Consider the following 24,450-nt stretch of genomic DNA (forward strand, 5'->3'; position numbering starts at 1 on the left):
TAACACCAATAAGTAGATAAGTTGGAGGACCCTATCCATACTTCTTCATTCTCCCAGTGTGGGTACTGTGGTCATTTCTGTGAACCAGGACAAAAAGACACTGATAGTGTTTCTAAATTGGGTGGGTATATAAAAGAAATAATCGATGATGTCAGAGGTCTTAGAATATTCAAATTGAGATAGGGATGCCTTTCTTGGGATGCTGAGACATTTGTCTTTCTGTGTAACAATGTTATGATAGATGCTTAGTATTTTATGTTGTTTCTTCTTCAGCAGAGCATGAAACCTTTTTGGATAAATCTTTAATTAGCTTTTAATCCACCTCTTTGTTTGGTTTGCTTTCTACCTTTCATCTTTACATGGGAGATGAGCCATTGTTTTAATCTTTTTCTTGTGTTCAAATAACAGTGTAATTGATTCTTTTCTAAATTTGCTTACATCCAGATTTCCTTAATTCTATTTGCTTTTCTGCTGCCAGACATCCACTTTGTTGTTTGCATACTTTGGTTTTTGAAAAAATGAATGTAACCCATGTAAAATCAATTCATCCTTTAAGATGGGGAAAAGTTTGTTTTTTACATCACTAAACAGTAGTCTAATAGTTTTTGTGTGTGAAATTAACAGAGATATTACAAATGATAATGGAATCTAACATAAATGTCTAGTTACAGGACATAAAGCAATGTAAGTATCAAATGATAACAAATATGCACCACATATAACCATGGATTCTTTTCCTATGAGCTCTGCTGTTTATATAAATGTCTTAAGCTACTCTTTATGGCCAGGTTTCCAAGAAGCCTTTAAATCATTATTTGAATATACAGTGTACGACTCTATACTTTCTAAGATGCTGAAGCTCAGTTTTGAAGTACTGTATTAAAATGTTCATGCAATGCAATGAACATGCAGGGTTTTGGATTACTTCTCTGTAACATCAGTGGAAGTTACTGTATCTATGTTATGAAAAGCTGGCCAGTTCGTTGACAATCCCTCTGTTGTAAAATTACATTTTAGGTTTCTCTGGACACAGTCATATCTTTTACAAATGGATAATACAAGGATAAATGCGTAGAAAAACAAATGTCTGTTATTTCTTTATGTTTTACTGTGACGAGTAATCACTGTCCTTGTAGTACTGTTGTCAGCTTAAATGTAGTGAGCTGTGTTACTTCAATGAATTGTGTCTATGAAGAAACATGCACAAGCAGTCCAGCATATTCTGTCTCCATTTTGTTGTTTCTGTTTTTTCCTGTCTTCTTTCTCAGCCATTTTTCTTCACTCCTCTGTGGAAGCCTGTAGTTTCTCTAGTAGAAAAAGAACTCCCTGGTTCATGGAAATAAGCAGGAAAGACTTTTAGCATTCATCTGGTTCCCCCTGGTAGGACACAACACCACCAGCATATAGAGTGTCCTGCTGAGATGGTGGGAAGTGGGTCAGTGTCAGAAGATTATACATTTTGTGAGAATTACCTTTTAACTTTTTTACCCTGGGCAAGCTTTTCAGTGGTGAGAACCAACTGGCAGTTTTGTAGTATGAGGATCACATACAGCTGTGTTCAATCTGAATTGTAAGGATGAGATATATTGACATATTATTTGACATATTGCAATAAAAGAGGTGTATCACTAAATGAAAGTTTTAAAAAGGAATGGTCCTTTATTTAGTAAAAAAATGCTTTATATTACAGCTTATAGCTTATATCTTTATACGTACAGTATGCTTGCATATGATGATTGTCACGCCCTCTGCAGCCAGAGGGCGCTCCTTCTCTGTCCTGTCCCTAGTTTCCGGTCTGCTGTCCTTCCTGTCCCTCTCTTTCCCTTGGGCTATATATTTCCGGGTCTTGCACTCTGTCCTCGCTCAGCATTGAGGTTCGGATGTCCTGAGACCCGCCTAGCACCAGGGCGCCTCACGTCCGCTCCCTGAGGGCATAGGTTTCTATATGGCACTCCTGAACTCTTTGCACTATGAGCCCGGGCCTTTTTCCCGTCTCGCCGCTACGCATATGGGTCTTTTTCCGCTCTGCTGCTCCCCACAGTTAGTCTCTTTGGATGTCCGTGACAATGATGTGGACTTGCAGGTGATTCTAGCCCACTTTTCACTATTTCTAATCTTGGTTTCGTAAGAACGTAGTATAATAATAAACTAAAAGATAAGAAGTTCTCAATGTTATTTTCTATTTCAAAAAGTCTGCATACAGTACCTTTTTTAAGACATCTAAAAAAGGACATTAATTATGACAGAATATTTGAAATAGAACTCTATTCTCACACTCACAGATGAAGATGTGGTGAAAGGCAGCACCACAGAGTATCTCCAAATATTTGTCAGATTTTCAATCATCTTTTGTTTTTTTTTTTCAGTGTATGAGATAAGATCTGCTTAGCAGATCTTGTTCAGTGGCATGGTGTTGAATTGTAAGAGGTAAAGACTGTCCATTGCTTTTCAAGATGATTATTTTTTCTTTTTTAATTTGAAAAGGCATGTTGTTTTTTTCACAATTTGATCATTGTGTCAGTATCCCAGGTGTGGCCTTTTATACCCACATACTGTAGATGGAGCTGAGGAACCGTGAACTACTGTATGAGCAGCTTTACATGGTACAGTAGATCTCCACAATACCCACTGAAGAGTTAGCACTGATCGGAGGAGAAATAAGAACACAGAACATGCGAACGTTTATGAATGAGAGAGCAGACCATTAGGCCCATCTAGTTTTTTTTCTTCATTGCTTATCCATCCACGGATTTTCAGCTATTTCCTGAAAAAAGCCAGGATATCGACTTCGACCACACCGCTGGGCAGCTTGGTCCTTACTCCCACAAACCTGTGCGTAAAAAAAGTGCCTCCTTTTTCCAGCTTTAAATGCTCTTCCCCACAGTTTCAATTTGTGTTCACTGGTTCATGTTTCACTGTTGATTCTGATAGAGTCCACTGGATTGCCTTTGTCAATGCCTTTGAGGGCTTCCGGTACTTGGTTGAGCTCCACTTGTATTCAACCTCATAGTTAACTCTGTCAGTGTAGGATACTCCTTTGATCCCTAAAGATGTCGCCTTTCCTGACAATACATTTCTGAGTCACCCAGCACTCCATAGGGGAAGCTATTACATCGCAAGTAGAAGTTTCCCAGATGGAGCCCATTACCCTGGGTGAAGCAGCCCCTTGAATGGAAGCAAGCAGTCCTTGGTCTTTTGATCACTTCTTTTTTGAGAAATCCATTCATTGCCAATTAAACATACAGCCCAGACTCCAATCAGCCAAGTCCGTTCTTTATAGTCAAACCTGTACTTCAAAGTGAGTGTCTTCATGGGTGGATCCTCCCAAGAGCCTCCTCTTACTTAATGTTCAATTAACTTATTAAAATCCTTCTATTTTCTATGTTCGATACAGGAGAATGATTCTAACCTGGCAAGCATCGGGTGCGAGGTGGGATACACCTTGGCCGGGACTCCAGTCCATTGCAGGGCACACAAAGACACAGACACACACTCTCTCACCAGGGTCAATGGTTTTTACGGAAGCCAGTTAACCTACCAGCATGTGCTTGGTTTACGTGAAGAAACCAGAGCACCAGAAGGGAACCCATGTCCCAGGGAGAACTAACAAACTTCACACAGACTGAACCCAGAGCCCCAGCCCTGCTAGACTTAGCTGACTACAGCTGGTGGTTCTAGTGATTTTCACTGAATGTGTCAGGAAGGCGTCTTGTCACACAACGCTAAAATGTATGTACTGTAAGTAATGTGAAAAATACCTACCGCTCGCAGTGTGGCTCGGGGGAATCTGCACAAATAAAAACCCAAGATATTAGCTGTTTCATTTACAGGATTAGCAAAAAGCTTACAAACCACAAAACGCTAAAAGAAATAATGGCTTTTCCTCAACAACTAGAACTGTAGTCAAAAACTAAACTTCTAATCCTATGACTCTTAAGATCTCAAAAACTTCAACAACCACAGTCACAGTGTGTGCCCATTTATACAGTACACAGAATAATGATATCTGTGGGAGAATGTGCATTCTTAGCCCTTATTCAGTTATACAAAAATTGGCTAACATACAGCCAGTGAGACAAATTAAGTGTTAGATCCCCCATTTGGCAGCCTCCACAGTGGCAGATCTATGATAATTGCTGTCTCTCCAAAGAATAGCCTGCCACAGTGGATTCCTTCTTAACACGTTAGTCTGAAAATGCCTTAAGGCTTCATGCTCTTTATGAAGCTAGGGATTATCATTTGGTCAGTTAATTTAATGAAAATGCTATCTGAACTTGTCAGTGCAATACAACTCCATCTCCTGAGAGAACCCTGACATTGGGCAGACATTTCCACGTATTTTGCGAGATGAAAATTGGCGATTTACAACTGCTCACTCTGACGGTTTTGATATTGTTGCCGGCGAGTTCAACCACGCGGATCTTAAGGCAGTCCTCCCTAAATTCTACCAATATGTTAACTTGCAACCAGAGGGGCAAACACACTGGACTTGGCTTATACAAATATCAGCGAGGCATACAATGCGTCCCCCCGCCCCCACCTGGGCTACACTGACCACTAAAAAAACAGAAAAGGTATAGTACTCAAACACAGTGTGGTCCTTTTAAGATGACAGTATGATTTGAGACACTATCCATAATACTGTTCATACTTGATTTGCATTGTCTCTATTTTTATGCATGTCTGATATCTGGGATAAATAATATTTATTTTATATGTACTGTCATGCTAAGATTCCCTCCTTTCCAAAAGATTTGATTTGTTCTTGAATGGCAAATGATGTACACACGTTTTATTTTTCTTTGCCGTTTTTACTGACTTTTTTACTTTCTCTCACCCACAAAAGTGTTCAAGTGTGAGCATTCCAATTTTGATTAAAATATTCATACTTTAAAAACGTACGTCTATCATGTGTAATTTAATTCAATATAAATTGGAATATCATTGGAAGGAGGTGAACACTTTTGCAAGACACTGTATCTGGGGTGCACTTCAAACCCTACTTGTGTAATTGACCCAGTTTCGTACTCTTCGTGAGATCTTTCAGAATACGTAATGATGGCATGGGGGATTCACAGTTTGCAGATTACAAATTATTTTAAAATTCATGTGATGATGTGACTAACGGATCAGTTATGATAGAAGGGCTATTGGGAGCATTACTAGTTCAAGGTTTAGAAAAGATTAAATCAAATATCAGTGTAATTTAAGCCAACTCTGAAGCTTTTTTATAACATATACAGTATAATAAGCTTCAAACATTTTGATTATAGTCATTGTAGAAGTAGCACCATGTGATGACTTACTCAATTATGTTTAGTAACAAAGCCAAAAAAAATGAACGAAAATGGGTCTCCTGATGGGGTGCGTTTGTTAAATCTATATTTCCACAGATGTAGTCTATTTCCATCTTAGAAGGCGTTGCACAAATGCAAGCCAGATATGATGGGTACATGCAAGCAAGGCATTTTAAAGACTATTTTTCATAGCACTCTTATTTGCTGTTCTGTCAACCTTTTTTTGAACTGGAACAGAAGAATATGATTAGAATTGTGCGTCATGTGTACCATTCCTTAGACAAGGAATAAAGCACTCTACAGGTTAAAAGCACTGCATTAACAAGTTGTTGGAGAATTCCTACTGACATTGCTGATTTTTAACCCTTTGGACTACATCAGTTTTTTTATCATTTATCATTTTATCATTACATCATCTTTTTTAATCAGTCTTTTGATAAACATCTCAGAAATCACCATGCTTGTTAAAGTATATAGAAACTCAGTACCTCTCAGATCGTCTTCCATCTTTTTAATCCCATACAAGTCTAACATGTCAGTGTTTGTTAGAATTGCAGAACAATATTTCAAGTATTTTTCCTCAAAGCTTCTCTTCAACAAAGGTTAAAGGTGCAGAGGTTTAAAACTGAATCTTTTCAATTTCACCACTTTGGAAGTATCATTCAAAGAAGAGCATTCCTTGAAATTGTCAGTGCTTGCACTATCAGTTAGCCAACAACTTAATTTAGAATTACACTTCAGTTTTATAGTTTCTTTTTTGTGAATGGGACTTATTTATTTTTTATTGTGCTGTATGGCTTCCATACGGTGCTCTATTGATCTAGGCTCATTGTTAGTCATGTGCAGAACTACCACGTCTGGCCACTTTTTGCAGTTTAATTTTAAATTGACTACATTTTATCATTCTTGACATACAACAGTCCTTTTGTGGAGTGCTGCCAGACCGACAAATGTAAATATTGAAGAGTGTAATGTAATATAAATGAAGAGTACCTTATCAAACCAAGCATTTCTTGAAATATCCCAGTATGTTCAGTCGTCTGGGCTCTGTTTGAAGTTGTATGTACTGTCCCAGTCTTGAGATGGCGACACTACCATCATGCCTTCACATCCTGGGCCTAGCTGGTCTGATTCATCTCTTCACTGGAGTCATTGAGTTCCACCAGCTCTACCAGTTCTGTGTTCAGTGTTCTGTAAAGGATCCACTTGTTCTGTAAGCAGCCACAAGTTATACAACATCATCATATAGAGCATTTGATACAAATCTGTGGTGATCTACTGTACAAGCCCCTTACTAGGAGAATGGTGCCATAATTTTTCTTGCTGGTGACTTTTACCATAGATGGCTGTTCAGGGTTTAATAATAATAACAACATCACTTTATTGACCCTTTACAATTTCTTGCATTAGGAATTATCTTTTCGCATACCCCAGTTCATACACTGACTTGAAATGTACTTTAAACAGATTATTGCAGTCTGTTTCAGGTGGTGATATTGATGGAAGTCAATCTAACACTTTTTTTTATATGTGCACAGTTCTGCAAAAGCAACAGAAATTAAAGACATTTAGGAGTTATAATATACAGCAATTACTCAACATTAGTCTTTTGATGGTTCCTACTCTTACAATAACTTTGAAGTAGTTCAGGTGGGTAGCTGCGTCAGCAGCTGAATAGCAGCTGACATATGAAGAAGGCTCTATGGCCGAAACGTTGTGTTTTCTTTCTTCTCTTTTCAGCATGGAATAAGCCTATTACTTGTTCCCTATAATAACTTATTTATTTTGATACGGCTTAGTCTGGGTGATAAGAAACCAAGTTTGCCATTTAGCAATCTTTAATACACATTGATCAACATCTTTTATAAATTTGATAACAACTAAAGAAAATATATAAGCAGCCAATATAGCGTATTGTTACAGCTAATCCATCACATTCACTGGACATTCAAGCTGGTTGTAATCAGGATTATGAAACCTAATAGGGGCAAAACAACTATCCATGGCTGCTGACTGACTTTATACATGTGAACTGGAATTAATAGTTTCTTTAGATGGTTCTGCTTTCTATCACTGTGAAGTGGCCAGAGGTCATTAATATTCCCATTTCCATTATTCATAGTGATTTCTGGCTTTTAAAAAATAACATAAACCTCAAAGGTGTCCTTTGTAAGATGCTGCGCTAATTGATTCATTGTCAGGTGTTCCACGTCATTAACATTATGTGTTCTTTTTACACATTCAACCAGTAAGTCTTAAACGGTACCCTTTTCGCAATATTGTACAGATCTACTGCATAAGGATTAATGTTTAATTTAACATGAAATACTTAAAATTTAGTACTGTCTAAGTCTTGGGCACAATAGAGTATGTACAGTATATACTGGACTGTACAGAACGTTTGGAAGTGATCAAAAGTGAATCATGTCTGTAAGAAATTGTCTAAAAGTGTTTTTTCCAGCTTCATATAACAATGAGGTATTAAATCTATTTTGGAGTATTAGGTGTTAGTTTAATCACAATAGTTAATAACATTTAACAAATAACAAATAACAGTGTCTCACATGGGCTACGAGCCTCACCCAGTTCCTCTCCAGTATCACAAGGCTAACCTAGGAAAGGTACGATAGCCATTCTCTCTATATACAGTATATACTTTCTCCATCGATTATTCATGCCACCTGGCCTATCAGATTGTCTGTGAATACAAATGAGAGATTGGAACTCTAGTGCCATTCTCATTGCTCCTCTTAGGAACTAAGCTCCTGTGGTTGGATCTTTCCACACCTCAAGTCCAGGACTTGCTTGACTTCATGTCTTCCCACTTGAGCCACTGTCATGAATTTTTTCTGCTAGAACGAGGAACCTGTCAGAGTTGGCCTGAGGAAGCCTCATCCTGTCCACTTCCATCATGGGACAGTCATCAGTTCTCTGTCCTGGGGCTTTACAAAGAGTGTCTGTTTCAACCCTTGCATAAAATCCTGAACCTAAAGGGCAAAACAACAGGACTGGTCTCCTCATGTATTCTTCTGAAACTGGTACTCAAGCAAAGTCTTTGACGAGTGTCCCATATGGAATGTACACAAAGCTCGACCATTCACTATTACACGCAATCTTATTCTGTGTGCATAATTTGGTGGTATGATGAGACGGTTTTTCTCTGCACTGTACTACTCCTGAATTAGAAATGATTAAGATAACAGTCAAGTCGTTCAAAAGCATTTCCAAAATTACATTTCTTTTCCATTCAAAATGGTTTTTATTAACTTCAGTCTATAGCTTTACCCATTAAAAATGTCTTTCGGTTGCAAAATACAGTGAATTATAGTACATCTGAGACATTAGTGTGCAGACCATGTAAATACACTAACATCCTTATGCTTAAAGAAAAGTTGTTTGTCATGCAATACTGCAAGACCTGTGAGAATCGATTAGAGGTTTTTAAAGTAGCATGTTTTATGCATCAATTCCTTTAGTATTAGTGTCATTCTGTACTGTTTAATGCCTGTAGCCACAAGAAGATTAGTCATCAATGGCATATTATTAAATTATTTTTTGGTTGGATTTGGTGGATGTAACTACTGTGCATCTGAAAGTTCTAATTAAGGGCTTGTTCAAACTAGAGGACAAAAGTAGCTTTGATAATTCACTGCTTTGTGTTCAGATAAATCCAACTGCGGGAAAGACATTTAAATGCATATGGAAAGCTATAAAACTTAATCACCATTACATCTACTACAATTGTCTCATGAAAGTCAAAAGGTAACTTTAGCGTCCCATTTTGAAAAGCACGGATCATGCATGTTTTAAATGCACAAGTCTATCTATAGAATTTCTTAAAATGGTACAGTAGTTTTTCAAAACCATTTTGCTATTTCAAACTGTATGGTTAATAAAGTTAATGTAAGTAATGGTACAATAAACCATATTGTTGGTCCCTAAACTATTTTTTTGAAAAGGGTATAATATCCACTTTTGACAAATTATTCAAAACAGTATTCATTCCTATCATATACAGACTCCTACAAAGCAAAAATCTACACTTGTATTTAACTCATTGGGTTATCTAGAATCAATGCACTGGGCAGTTATGTTATCAATACTTTTCATATCTGATTAATACAATATGTCCTAAAATAAATTATCCCCAACATTTTTCACTGGCAATAGTATATTTTGCCCACGAATCACCAACGATGTTCGAAAAATACGGTGATCAGCGGCATTTAAACAAGGCATCAATAATAAACGTGACTTTCTCCAGAAACCAAAGACGCTCTGCTGAAATTCTTACATTCTTTTTCTTTTAGTTTCACGTATAGGCTTACGTGTGGATAATCTAAATACCAAAAATATTTCCCCTTTATTTACGTGCAGGAAACAAAAGGTCTGACTGGGATTCTTTATTTAGAGTGAGCAAAATGTTTTGAGTAAAAATAGAGTGTGCGTGGAAATGATACCAATTAAAATCTTCTTGCGGTTGTTTACTCCTGCCAAACATGATTTCCCCTTGTGACTTGTTATTCCGAGAACATATCACATTAACCTTTGCCGTCTCCTTCCTTTGTTTTGCAGATCAGGAGGTGCTGTATCGCACGCGTGATGGTGACGTAAAAAAGATTAACGTGGAGACAAAAGAAAATGCCACATTAATATCGAACAAACAATTTGTAAGTGTTTGTTTTTAAAGCTTATTTAAAAGAGAAATTACAATAAAGGATCAATACTGGAACACTCCTCATGCTATTGAGAGTCAATTATTCTAAAGGAAGGAAGTGATCCATAATACCGAGTTGCTTACCATACAGTACCATGTTTTTGAAGTTTATGTTCTGTCCACTGTTATTGTACACTGTTACTGTACCGTACATAAAGATAAACTCATGATATATATTTTATTATACAATGATTATGTAATAGAATTCATTTCAAATGTTTTAATCCGAAATATCAGGCAAAATCACAGAAAATGCGACCACCAATACAGCTGAAATAATTAAATAATTTTTGGTTTCAAACGTGAAAATATTACAAAGTTAGTGTGTTTATAATAATAAACTTTGTTTTCATATGCTTTAGCACCTTTAAAAGTGGCTTCTCAAAGCACTTTACAGAACAAAAAATACACACATGAGAAGAGATTGTAAATGAGGGAATGGAATGCAGTAGGAAAGCTAAGGGACATACAGAACCAGTTAAATAAAAGCCCTTCTAAAAAAGAAGGGTTTGAGTCTAGATTTGAAAGAGCTCAAGGAAGGTGACTCTGATATCCTTAGGGTAGAGTTCCAGAGCTTTGGGTTATGACCTCCCTGAGCATTAACATGAACAACATTAATACATAGAAATTAATGTATAGACTTCTTTGGGATGATCAACTGAAGCTAGCTGATGAAGATTGGCCAGTTTCAGCTGTTTCCCAAAAGATGTTTTGTGAGACTCAACTCATCCATTGTAGATGTTCTCTGGGCCAGAGAAAGCAGCAGTTTCTCTCAGCTGTCAACATCTTACTCGTGAATGGCCCCCAAGCATACCAATCTTTTTTTTTAAGCAGGCAGAAAGCAACTGATTTTACTGATGCAATGATTCTCCTGAGGAGCATCTCTCACAGACAAGCTACCTTGTCACAATCAGATGATCCCTAGTAGTGAATGGCAACTTTAACAGGTTCTTAATCAGCTAATTTTGGCCATTTTAACTCAACTCACAGTTTGAAGTCAAAACATTGAGTACCTGTGATTTTTATAAACAGTTTTTTTTTTACCAATAGGAGCAATTCCTTATAGACCAGCTTAAATAATCAACAAGTCTTTGTCCTCATTATTTGCAATGTACATAATATAATACTGTACAGTATGTGCTTTCAATGAGTTATTGATATAAAAAGAAGACTTGCATTTTCATTGTGCATCAGCACCCTTTTATGATTTTGATAAATTTTATGATAAATTTTATAGGAACAAGCAGAGGTTAATTTTATTCTGAAAAGTAAGAAAAGAAGACATCTTCAGGTTTTGTGGGGTTTTTTCTTTATACTTTTCAATGTAAATGTAACCCCTGCATATTTCTTTGGCACTTACACATTGAAACAGCTCTGCATTCTAACCTAATTCTCATGCTATATATATAATTATATATGATAAGCAAAATCACAGCCATTGATTTCATTATCTTTTTCCAGCAGGCTCATAAATACTGAAAGCAAAATTAATTTCCTCCTCACTGGGGCTCATTAGTAGTGTCCATACTGTACTATTCTTGCTCGGTGTTAGTCTACAGTTGAGCTCCAGCTGGAGAGAAACAAGTATGTAGCTAGTAAATGTTTTTTTTTTGTTTATTGACACTACCAAAAAAAAAATAGACTCACCTCTTATCATTTTAGTTTTATTTATGATTCCATACCATATACATTCTTGGAAAAAAATAGAGAAACCATGTAAATGTGTATACTGTATGTAATTCAAATCACTTGTTATGCACAGCTTTTGTGTAAAAATCAAGTTGTTTCATATGGAAAAAGTTAAGGTTTATTCCATGCAGAAAAGAATAGAAAAACACAACGTTTGGCTGTGAACCTACTTGAATTGTTTCATATGTACTGTAGTATTACATTGGCATGCTGTAGTGTAATTAGTTGTTAGGGAAATCGTCTAGAGGATTTGCTAATGGTACATTTCCATAGCTTTTAAAAACTTTGAATTTTATTCCTTAGACTTCAAAGTCTGACATTTAGCTTTGAATGAAAATCACACTGGGCTGCAATATGTCAATATTTCAATTGGAATTTGCATTAATGAGCCTGATTTCGAAGAAACTTTGAATTCTGTAAAAAGTAGAAAGAAAGAACGCAGTGTTCTAGCTGTTGAGCTCAGACCTACAGGAGGTTCAACAGTGTTTTTTCTTCATTCTACTTTTACAGTGTGGAATTCATTTATACTAGTTTCTTTTCAGTCTGCAAATGTGCACAGTTCCCCAATCAAACCTCTCTTAAAATCCAGTTTTATTCCAGATTTTCTTTCTACTGCCGATGAAGCAGGAATAAAGAACTTCATAAAGCGGAATTAATTAAGGATTGAATGAAGTCCTGTCTTAAAAATGTCTAATAATGTTATTACTCTAATCATAGTAGCATTGTAGAGTCATTATTAGAGTCATTACTGTTATTAAGTCAACAGTTGGGGATATCCGATGCACGCTGCAATCTTCAGGATAGATTTTGGAAAAGGCCACTCAAAGTTTCCTGCATGAATGTCAAATTGAAATGTCTTATGGACAGATGACATGAAATTCAGCTATTTTGGCATGCTCATTAAGATGATGTTCATGTCAAATAGATGAAGATCATTTTGACAAAACACTCATACCCACTATGAAATACGGTACTGTGTTAGATTTTAGGGTTGGTTTGTACAGATCCTGGACCCCTTGTCAGGAACGTGAAATAATGAACTCCAGTATATACCAGGACATTTGGGCCAAACACCTGGTTGTTCCTTCCAAGAAGTTGATGCAGATCAACAAAGGAATGGCTAGCTGCACACAAAACTAGATATTATCTTCACTGGCCATCTCAATATCCAGATTGAGTCCAATGGAGCATTCATGACTTTAACTCAAGAAGGCTTTTCACTAACAGAGCCCAGAGTGTCTGAAAAAAGTCCAGCAATTCTATATAAACAAATGTTCATAATTTTTCCCTCTGAAGTGCCAGAATCCCCATAGCACGCTACAGGAGACAGTAGTCAGTGCCAGAGGTGTATTTTTAAAATGCTAACTACAGGGGTTTGAATACATGTGATTCTTGTGTTTTCTGTTGTTTATATTTCCTGCTTAATCGGGTTTATGAATACATTAGGAGAGCATTTTATACTGTATGAAAAGAGAGATCTGACCAGCATTTGTATCTGATCATCATAAATGTTTAAGCATGTACTGTACTGTGGTCATGTTAACCTTTTTTATGCAATATGCTGAATTTATGAAGTATTTACTGTGTGCAGTATTGACAATGTATTAGTATGTGTTTGACTGCAATCTTCAGTTACTTTTAGTTTATTTGGCTGTTTTTTAAGTGCTTATAAAATCCTGTTAATTTCTAGTTTGAAGAGATATAGTTGTTCATGCATAACAACATTTGTATGAATTCAAGATATGAGACAAGATTAATTGTCACATGTGTACATCCTTTATGATGGCAATATGTCAAAACCTGTCATTTTAAAATAGGAACCTGAAATCTGCATTAGGAAAAATGTAATGCATGATTAAACATCTCATCTTTGTCTTTTTTGCAGGAGATGTATAAAGCCAGCAAGTATGAAGTGTCACCAGATATGAAATATGCTTTGCTTGCATACAATGTTGTACCTGTAAGTATTTTTTTTTCTAAAATGATTAAATGTTGTTCTATTGGAAGGGTACCTGCAGTATTAATACAAGGTAGTCTAACATATTGTACTGTACATGATTGCCTTTAGCAATAGCAAAAAGTTCAATGGAATTTTAAAATAACAAACACAAGCTCTCCTTTCTCTTCCTGGCTTTGATTAATCTTTTAATGTTGAAGAATAAATGGAGTTTGTAACAAAGGTTCAGGAGGGCTGACAACAACAAGATTCCCTTCATTGTAGCTGTCCTAAAGTGTTATCATCCAAGACGACATTTCCCAAAAGCTATAAATATGTTTAGTAAGCCTCTCTTTCTTGCATTCATCTTAAGCATCTGCAGCTACTGTTTGGTTAACCACTTCCTGTAGTTGAGATAGCATCTACAGTAGGTACTGTACTGTACAGTAAGTTGTAGCAGTAATAGTATAGAGATGTCCACTAATGCAAGAAATTAATTGGGGTATGTAAGTAATAAAATGGGAAATGTACCTACTGCATGTACCAGAGCAATCGTTGATGAGTAATGTAAAATACTCAAAATTAATAGTTGAGAGACTTTTCCTTTAGGTAGTAATCTGGTAGTATCTGATTACTACTTGTTATTACCAGATGACATTTGTCAGTCAATTAACACCTCATGTAATTATATTAAATTGGGTGCTCAAAAACCAAAATATATTTAGAAAACAGAAGTACACAATCATTTTGTACAACGTAGCAAATATCTAATGAAATACTGTAGAATGAACAAATTCCTACCTCATCATAGTTTCATCACAGCTTATAAAAACCGAATGAAAATCTAAACCTTTATTTTTATTCTTATCAATGAAAATAATAACTCTGACTTTCCTTGGTGCCTTTCAGTCAGGTTCTTTTTCTCCAGATTCTGGCTGACATGGCCTTCCCATAACCCTGGAGCAGCAAAGACCTGTATTTCCCTGTTCATTTTCTAGTGCTGTAGTGTCCTTCTGTCTTATTGCATGATCCTCTGATAGGCCAGGACTGTGGAACTGTAGATGATTAATGGCTCAGTCTGTTTTCCCACCTCATCAGAGAGAATTGAGGCCAGGCCATGACTGTGTCTCACTGTCCCTTCCAATGCCACACTAGGTACAAAGATATCCACACCTCTGAATACTGCATGTCAGTTGGTAGCAACGTGCATGAGCACTTTCTACCAGTCCGCATTTGGGATTTACAGTCAGCACACACATTTTGTGAGACAACAAAGTGGCACATCATTTGATAAACCTGTGATCGAGGTTTTGATTCCAGCATAGCTCTTTATGATGTAATTGAAATAATTATTGGCTTAATTCAGGCGGTTCAACACATTTTCCCGGCTTTTCGGGAACTGCTGATTTAAAGACTTCTGAAATAACTAATTGGTTTACATAACATCGTGGTTTCACTCCAGAGCTCTTTACATGTAGGAGGGACACACTTCACCCATCTGGGTGATGCGCCATAGTCATTTTGCACCAGCAGCTGCGTTAGGTTACGAAACCCTTTCATCGGTTGATCTAAGGGGTGTCTTTAAAATAGAATTTTGGATGCCAAAAGTAGAATTTAACCAGGACACTTGGGTTAACATCCCTACATTTGTGTACAGTCCCATGGGCTTTTAATGAGCAGGTAGGCAGGACATCTGTTTAATGTGTTAAGCACAGTTTCCATTGTCATCTTGCTGGAGCACTGGTTCTTGAAAATTTCAGTCCAGAGGGAAAACTACCACAGGTCCACCCACAGGGTTGGCAGAAGCAAGCTTGTTTTACTCCTTTTCTTTGGAGGTCTTCCATCCCGGTATTGATCAGGCCCAAAATTCAAAGATTTGAAGAGGTCAGGCAATAAGGCGGCAACACTGTTATAAAACCTGAATAAATGTGGCCCTCCAGGATTGAAATTGATATCTGTTTTAATATTAACAGATAATTAAACCATGGAGGATGAAGTTGCCATCATCGTGCTTTCCTTGAAATTAGAATACATAAACATTCTAATGGATTTTTACTGTTTGTTGAATCATTAGGAGACTATTTCAGAATAAGTGTTATATGCTGTATATTAATAAACTGGTGTTTAAAAGATTCAATTATTTGAATCATAAGGTACAGCTGCAATCATTTGTTTCTTGTAATTATATGCACAAAGTATTGCACAAGTGATTAATAGTGTGTTCATCAATTAATCCAATTAAGCATTTGCACTGTGATTATCCTAAGCAAGGGTAAATGGCATCTACTTAACTGCAAAGAGAATGGGTGACTGATGAGGCTGACGTTACAGTTTCAGTTCATGCATGTTTGATATATTATTTATCTTAATCCCATACACAAAAACATACACAATATGTGACACAGAGTCCAGGTGCTTTCCTTGAGGAGTGCATGTGGGATTAAACTGTATTACAGGTTAAATTTTCTTTTTTCTCACAGCATGGATATAATTATTAATGTGGCTCCTTTTACAAGGTGTGGCAATTTCTGTACAGTCTTGTAGCTGAAGTGATCATTAGATCGGGACACGCATGCATTAAAAAAATGAAAACTAATTAGATTGACTATGTTCTGTCACAGCAGGTTGGGCTTCAGTGAAATTTCAGACCATTATAAAATGTTGTGGGAGGTAAACAGACTCTGCTCTGACGTCTTCTATCAGCCTGAAGCAGGACAAACTTCAAGGTCCACAGTAGTGGCTCTTTGAAGAAAAGATATAGGATATTTTAATGGTTGACCTTGTCTTGCAATTACACAAACTGTGCACAGTTAAGTGGCAGCACATAACAGCCAGCATGGAGAGGGGGGTTCTGGCTGTGCCTTCATTTAATAAAGGAAAGGCAACATGACTGGCAGGAATAATTTAAGGTCTGCAAAACTTTGGTCCGCTCTGTCTCTAATAACAAAATGGTAAAAAAAAAATGACAGTTTTTGATGTTAAATGGGAAAGTAATGCCGCGATTCAAAGATGACACCACAGAGGATTTAAATGCTGCCTTTCCCTCGGTCGTGATGGATAGCACACTATTCACATGACAGCTGTGACCCTCCACTGTCATTGAGTCTCGCTACATCAGTGCTCTGCTCACCCTTCACAGCCTTTCTCCTGGCCTGCTCCACTGTATTTCATCCTTGCTATCCTGGAAATGGCAGGCAGGAAACCTCTGGGATTCTAGGCGTGGCATTTAGGTGCGAAGCCTTGTTTACTGCTGTAGCTCACATGTTTTGTGTGTTTCTCCCTGTGGCGTGATGGGTCTTTTCCAAACAGGTGCAGTTGAACACTCACAATCCAGTCGAGATGTGATATATGATTACTGTGGAAATTTAAATCTAGGCTTAATAGCTACAGGGGTACATACAGGTTTAGACAAACATTATTTCACAAATGGATACTTCCTTTAAACTATCACATGTTGAATAGTATGGACCCAACCAACATGATTTGTGAAAGAGACAAAAGAAGAATACCATCTGTTTTGAGTTCCTCATTGCATAATATTCAGAAGGTTTATATCAGATGTGCCACTATCAGCTTGCTGATATTAAATAAAACTTTCTAAGTACAGAGAATATGCTTGAAAATGATAACTTTGCATCATAGTTCTTACTGTTGCATGAGAATCACGCTGATTGGATTTCCAAAATTGCAATACTGAATCAGAGAAGCAAATGCAGTATTAATAGTAAAAAGTCAAATTAATAGTACATTTAATTGCTATTAATACAACTTCCTAATAAAGAGTAACAGTCATAGACACAGGAAAGTCTCCTTTCTTGATTGGAACAGTAAATGTTTTGTTTTTTTATTTGCTTGCAGGTTTACCAGCACTCCTTTACAGCATACTATATTATATGTGAGATCCATTATGGGTAAGTGTCCCTATAATTCAGCTTTATTGTCACTGTATTTGTTTATGTTCTTATTGAAAAACAATGGTTTATTTTACAGTTTTCAGTATTGCACATAGTTAAATTTAATCATTAGTCTGAAGAATGAGAGCTTCATTAATACATATATTATCAATCATAAATCACACAAGGTGACATAATAATGTAACGCATCAAGGCTCTCTTCAGTGACAATGGTATATAATGGTACTACAATAAAAGTGAAAAATGAAAGGTTTACAATGCAGACCCCAAATATTCGCATTTTAATTTGGTTTGCCCTATTCTCTTTACATATTCAAGGCATGTTGTCATCATGTATAAAAGTTTCAGTATTGTTAGTTTTGAAGGCATAATAGCTTTTGAGTACCATTTAGATAATTATCTCTTCCCTTGGTTTTGTTTTAGAAAAAAACACTAATAAACATGAGTAAATAAAACATGATACTGTAGATCTTACTGTACATCAACAGTTCTGGTGAGTTAAAGAATTTTCAATGGCCTTACCATTTGAATGGTGACCACCAGCAATATGATTTTTATAACTGTATTCTGAAAATGTCCTAAAATTATTAAGCCAATTCTGAGGGGAGTAACAAAATCAGTTAAATATATGTTTTAAGTATGAATTAGGACATTACAGAGACAGAGACATTTTAAATCTCATATATAGAGAATGATTTGCTACATTTGGTTGATGTTTTAATTAAACATATCATATATATTTACAATTTTGAAAATACACTACTTTTTAATAGGATTTGTACTTACTGTATATCTGGGCAGAACTGAATGCACATTTGTGACTGTGCTGCCACCTGGTGTACTTTAGAGGTATTGCAGAGTATTGGTCATCCATTCATTCATTTTGGCCTGGGGGTGGGGGTTGGACCGCAAACTTGGGTAAAACGGTCACTGAGCTTTCTGTGGTTCCGGTTCCAGCTGGGTTTTGAACGATTTAATTTGACCAGTCGCCTGATAATTACCGAAAAACATCATTTCCAGGTCCTTAAACAGGAACAGTTTAAAGCTTCTATTGTAACATGCTATTGTAACAAGACTGTTGCCCTTCAGGATCAACTTGACTCTTGAGATCAGCAATGAAGAGTTTCTAATATCTCCTCTAATCTCTGTATAACTAATTCTTCAAAGCAAATGGAACACAGCTGCTTGGGCAAACGTTTAGCTATTATTATGTACAGTATTAGGTAATACACCATACTATCAATATGGAGTATTGCAGTGATGTGGCCGATATTGCAGTTCTGCAGCAACGCAGGTCTTGACTCTGGGCCTTGAGGCCACGCTGGAATATCTCGTGGCTGGTGTTTACTTGCACTCCCTGAGTTTCACAGATTTTTTTTCTCGGTGGTCCGTTCTCCCTCCACCTTCCAGAGAGGTACTGGCTAGGTTGATTGATCTATCTAAAATCTTAAAACATTGCGTTGGTGTTCCCACAGGAAAACTAAGAATTTGAACCCTCCTGAAGTTCAGAACGTTCAGCTCCAGTATGCAGGGTGGGGCCCTCATGGGCATCAGTTGGTAAGAACTTTTTTTTTTCTCAATGCACATTAACAGAGACATACAGTACAGTGGTATTAATACAATGTTATTCGATATGCATATGTGTCTTTTGAGTTTCTCTTAAAGGTTACTGAATTCATGGATAATGCCCGTGTTCTGTACGCTGTATTTGCATCACAGGTGTTGCAAATTGCAGCCATGTTCTCCTCTTTTTGTGGCTCACTGAGCCTTGCCTTGCTTTTTACAATGAGCTAGTTTTTTTTTCTCCATTCTTCTGGACCCACGATGCTGTTTTGGGACCAAAGATGTATCTTTCCTATGCTCATTTGTCTTTTGGGATCACATTACAAAGAACAATTTCTCCATTAAATAATCCATTTGGGAATAGCTAGCTGTTTTTCATCCTGTCTTTCCTTTCACTACAGTGCTGAACATATGCTCCCCATGACAGATGCTGTGTGTCATCAGGTCATTAGGCCAGGTGCCTCTTTCTGTATTAGAAACAGGAACAAGTTTAAGCAGAATTTTGGGGACACATGTTACTTACAGAGCTCAGGTTTTCAGGTGTCATGCTAGACTGCAGGATTCTCTTTTGTGAAACAAATCACACAATTTGGCACTATTGTCTAGACTCCTAAATGCACTGTGGTTGTCTTGAGAATCTAACACTATTGGGACATTGAAATAGAGCAAAGCATATAGTCATATGAAACAGCTTAAAAAACGTTTTGAATCTGTAAAGAGAACCTTACTAACATAAAAGGATTTTTGCATGAATTTATTTGAGAAAACTCACCTCAAAGTTTACAGTTCTGTTTCATTAAAAGTATTCTTGATTCACAGTGTGTGCACACTATTGAAGGCACAATTAAAAATCTGTCATTAGTTACTGTGAGATGTGGTTCTTTCATATGTACTTATTACAAAGTGCATTCTATCTCATTATACATTCTGTTTTCTTTATACAAAATTAAAAATTCAAAGTGGAGAGTGAATCAATCATGAAGCAAAGCAAAATAGTTTAGAAAGCTTACAGTCCAGGTATCTATTGTAAGATGACCCGGAGAAGGATCGTTCATAACAGGTATGTCCGGACCTCACACCTGAGCAAAATGGCCGCCAGGAAGAACCAGCTGACCCGCTTATGGAAAGGGCCTATTCAGCGAAACAATGAGACACAGGTGAGCCGCATCAAGAAACAATATAAATGCCCTGGAAGCGGTGAGCCGGCGCGGAAGCTGATAAAGTGGATGCGGTTTGGAGGAGAAAGAGGAGCTGGGATTGTGGTCACGAAAGGATTAGAGAATAACGGACTCGCGAAAGAAAAAATTACGGATTGCGGCCCGGATATGGTGTGGATCCGTGTTCATTTATGGATTTTGGGTAGTTTGAGGACGAAGAGCGCGGATTACGGGCTGGATTTGGAAGATAAAAAACGGAGAAGAACAGTGTGGTCTGAGTAACGTATCGCGTTTACATCAGCTTTCCCCCCGGCGACGCTGGATCACGCAACAAATGAAGCAAGAGATTGTGCTCGCCCTGATGTGAGAAGTAAAAACATGCAATACAACTAAAGGGTGTAATCTAAGTTAAAATATTTACGCTTTTTAAAATGTTAAAGCTGTAAAATACTATTAACTTAATACACATCATAGATAATATACAGCCTTACTTTGAGCTGTTTATTCTTTGCATTGTAGAATAATCGACAATTGACACTTCTGGGAGTGACCTAATTTCTAGTCAATTTTTATTTCCAGAAATGCTGTTCTAATAAAAATACAAACCTCATATTCGGTGACCTTTATCATTTGATTAACAACTGGCTTCATCTTCTCCTGGTGTGTTATAGCAGAAGTACATCAAATGGTTTGAACAGTCCGTAGAGTATTCTAACAAAAAGACAAATATTTTTCTCAAAGTCCTTTTTTTTCCCCCACTGACTGAAAGAGATTATAATTCTACCACTGTCAACACCGTTCCAGTTTGAGGTGCTTCTCTAGACAATCATGTGCAATTTTCAGTATATTCTAATTCTAATAACAATTTAGCCCGAAGGGTTTTTTCTTATCTCCATAAACATGCCTTGTGCCGTGTCAGTAGCTCAGTAATAAATGAAAACCTCCATCAGCATTCTTTTGTTGCATACCTTAAGCAATATCATTGGCGTGGTACCCGTCCAAGTGTGAAATGATATCCCTAGTGCGTTGTAAATAAGTATTAAGGAAACTGGGAATTGCAAACTAAGAAAGCTGTAGCAGATATTACTTGCTCGGTTTACCAAGTACCATTAGGTCACTAAAAGTTCAATTTGCATGGAGCGTTCTGTATCAACATTTTAGTTGACTACTGTTAATTTGGAATGTGTTTGTTTCATGCTACTTCAGGGTATAATCACTTGTACTAACATCCAGGTGGATTGTGATACCTGTGTTTTGAACAGTGTTGTGGTTGCCGGGTCCTTTAGGGTCTGTTTAATTGTAATTTTTTTTACTGGATGAATAAATACAAGTACATTTTTGTTGAATAATTGAAGGAGAATCCACTTTATATAATATTTCATTGTGTTTCTGCCATTAAGAAGGTGCAGATCTTTGAAAGGAAAACCTTACACCTGTAGAACTAGTCTCAGAAAGGTTATGCAGGCGCTTCACTGTAAAATAACATTCATTTATTGTACATTTTAAGAATTGATTAATAAAAGTTCATCAATAGAATAGATTTGCTCATAGTTTTAGATTCATTTTGTTTTATATCTGTTAACGGATTACATAAGCAGATATTAATGTAATCTAAGATCATAAAAATGTATATTCCATTATTTGAAATGCATCTACTATCGTAAATAATTCTCACTGTACTTTTCTTGTAGAAATGCATTGTAGAAGGCATATGTGTGATGTATTTACATTCAGCAGATGCACAAGCTATTTCAAATGTTTTTTTTTATTTTTCTGCACCAATTCAAAGGTCAAATTGTTCTCCATAGGTTGGTTTGATGTCTTTATCAATTCTGTAGGTTGAAGTTTCTTTTTTTCTGAACAGCTTTATCATTCCCTCCATACATCTGTAATCAAGGCTGAAATCTTCTTGGTTGTATAAAAAATATCAGAGGCCTATCATTTATAGACCAGCTGTGCAGCTGCAATAGCAATAGTAATTGCACAAAACAAAACAGACTTCTGTTTCAGATACAGATTGGATATTGATCATTTGAAAGTAAAGAATGAAAATGTACTACAGTAGGTTCACCATGGTTGATGTGAGATTCGAGATCCCTGGTTTGCTTAGCTGATAACTACCCAATGGAGTAGATGGGCTGAGTGGTTTCTTCTTGCCTGTAACCTTTGTGTTCTTAAATCATCAGAAGGATTTGTGTTTTACTCATTTTCTTAGGAGCCCTTACCTCCTCTCTTTCTCTACATACTGTAGCAGCACGCAAAAAATAGAGCAGGCCGTTTTGTTTTTTGAACTTGGTTGTGAACTGTGCTATTTCTCACAGTCAGTGAGTTGGAGAATTTATATTATACCTCCTCCTGCAGTCGTCACATGAGCAGTATCCACTTCCACAACCTCTTTTTGTGCCCAAGACACTTTTGCAGTAAGGCAATTAATGTTCAGCGCTGTTGTGCACTTTTTCCTCTCCGTGTATGTTCCCTCTCGGTCACACATCTTTCCTATGGATGTACTGTAAATGCCCTTCTTCTCCTGCTCCTTCTCTTTCACACTTGACCCTGTTTAAACTTCTGTAGATACCCTCTCCTTCTTTTGTAATCATGCACAAGAAAGGTGAAGGTACGGTCCTTGGCTTATACTACAGTGGGTAATAAAATGCAGGGATTTAGCTGCTTTCTCTGAACAACTTGAGGAGGCTGTTGAGTGCATCAGTGACCTACAAACTTAATCAAATTAGTGTCCTGTACTAAGCAAAGACAGTTAAGGTCACACGTCTTACTAACTTTCTAGGGAATATAACTCTGAACAGTCTGGTGGGTAATCCTTTCTCGCCCTCTGTCATAATTGAGCTCTGACCAAAAGCTTATACTGCACCTATTTCTCAAATCGACACTGCTAAATTATGTCATTTCTGTGTCATTAGTAAGGTGAAGTACATCTTAAATTACTTTGCAAAACAATTGCCCAGAATGTACTGTATATTTCTATCTGTGGGTAGCAGTGGTAAAAAAAAAAGTACATTTGGAGTCTCCAATTCGAAAAGCCAGATCTGTGGGACTGCTTTTCAAAAGCGTATCCAAGTACATGATAGATGGGGATGGTGTAGCCAGTTTTAGATTCCTTTGATTGTAGTCAAGTTAATTTCACATCAGAGTAACGCAACAAATAAAGCCAGACTTTGATGCTGAACATCATTTTTCATAATTGCAAGCCGACAAGTTATCCAGAAACTGCCCAGAACTCCATTAGGTGCAGCAGTTGCTTGCTTGTATTTAGTTGATGAGGTTTGGATTATTATCTGAGTGGCTGTGCTTCCAAATTGGACTGTAAATGTGACTGCTTTTGAAGGTGAAAGCATACTTTTTCATTCATTACCCCTACAATTAGGGGTAACTATGTAAGATGACAAAAGTACTTTATTAGAAAATTAAAGAATGGTGATTTTGTGGACAAAGAAAACTAAACTGACATCAAATAAAAGCATCTACTTTAGATATGAAGCAGATTATCTTTGGGATAGTCACTGCTGAAAGACACCCCTTACATTACAAAAATCCCCATTTGTACAACATACATGCTTCTCATCAAAGTATAAGTAGACATATCTGGTTTTTATATTCAGTGGCGCATGTTTACAGTACATTGTAACACTATGAAGCTAAATTTCATACTCTCCTTCTCAGGAAGTACTGTATGTTTGAGAACTGCCTAATTAAACTGAGGCAGATGTTTTTCTTAGATGATGCTCCCATCACAAAGCTATGAAATTTCTCAACTGGTGTGCTTTCAGACATAACGGGGGTGTCTCACAGAATTGGGCAATTGTGAATTGTGAAAGATTGACATGTACAGCCCATTATATATTTTTACATCACCATCTGTGTTGCTTCTGACTCTTAAATCAGGCAGCAACATGCAGTATACCACCAAGAGCCATTGCAAATGTAAACAAAACGAATTATTTTAATTTGCGTTTGTACTTGAGCATGGAGGTTACTCATATTAAATTAATGTGTCAATAAATGCAATAAGTTCAGATACCTAAAGTAACAGTAAAAAAAAAAAAAAACTTTATTTGTTCCTTCCATTGGTCTGTATATACGTTTAATAGGAACTGCATGATACTCCATGTTGTGGTTGTATTAATTAGTTATGAACAGCATAGTGGTACTGTGGTAACAG

At 36.8% G+C, this 24,450-nt stretch overlaps 1 protein-coding gene across 5 annotated transcripts in view; it reads left to right on the plus strand.

The window, feature by feature from the left end:
* dpp6a (dipeptidyl-peptidase 6a) overlaps nt 1-24,450 on the plus strand; it is a 305,960-nt gene that overhangs the window by 218,372 nt on the left and 63,138 nt on the right. For all 5 annotated transcript variants that reach the window (XM_015354743.2, XM_015354745.2, XM_015354742.2 and 2 more), the window contains exons 4-7: nt 9,873-9,967; nt 13,589-13,663; nt 17,498-17,550; nt 19,029-19,110. In XM_015354743.2, the coding sequence (XP_015210229.1) occupies nt 9,873-9,967; nt 13,589-13,663; nt 17,498-17,550; nt 19,029-19,110 (305 nt within the window). The remainder of the gene's footprint in view (nt 1-9,872; nt 9,968-13,588; nt 13,664-17,497; nt 17,551-19,028; nt 19,111-24,450) is intronic.

The sequence above is a fragment of the Lepisosteus oculatus genome, chromosome 6 (assembly GCF_040954835.1).
Source record: "Lepisosteus oculatus isolate fLepOcu1 chromosome 6, fLepOcu1.hap2, whole genome shotgun sequence".
NCBI lineage: Eukaryota > Metazoa > Chordata > Actinopteri > Semionotiformes > Lepisosteidae > Lepisosteus > Lepisosteus oculatus.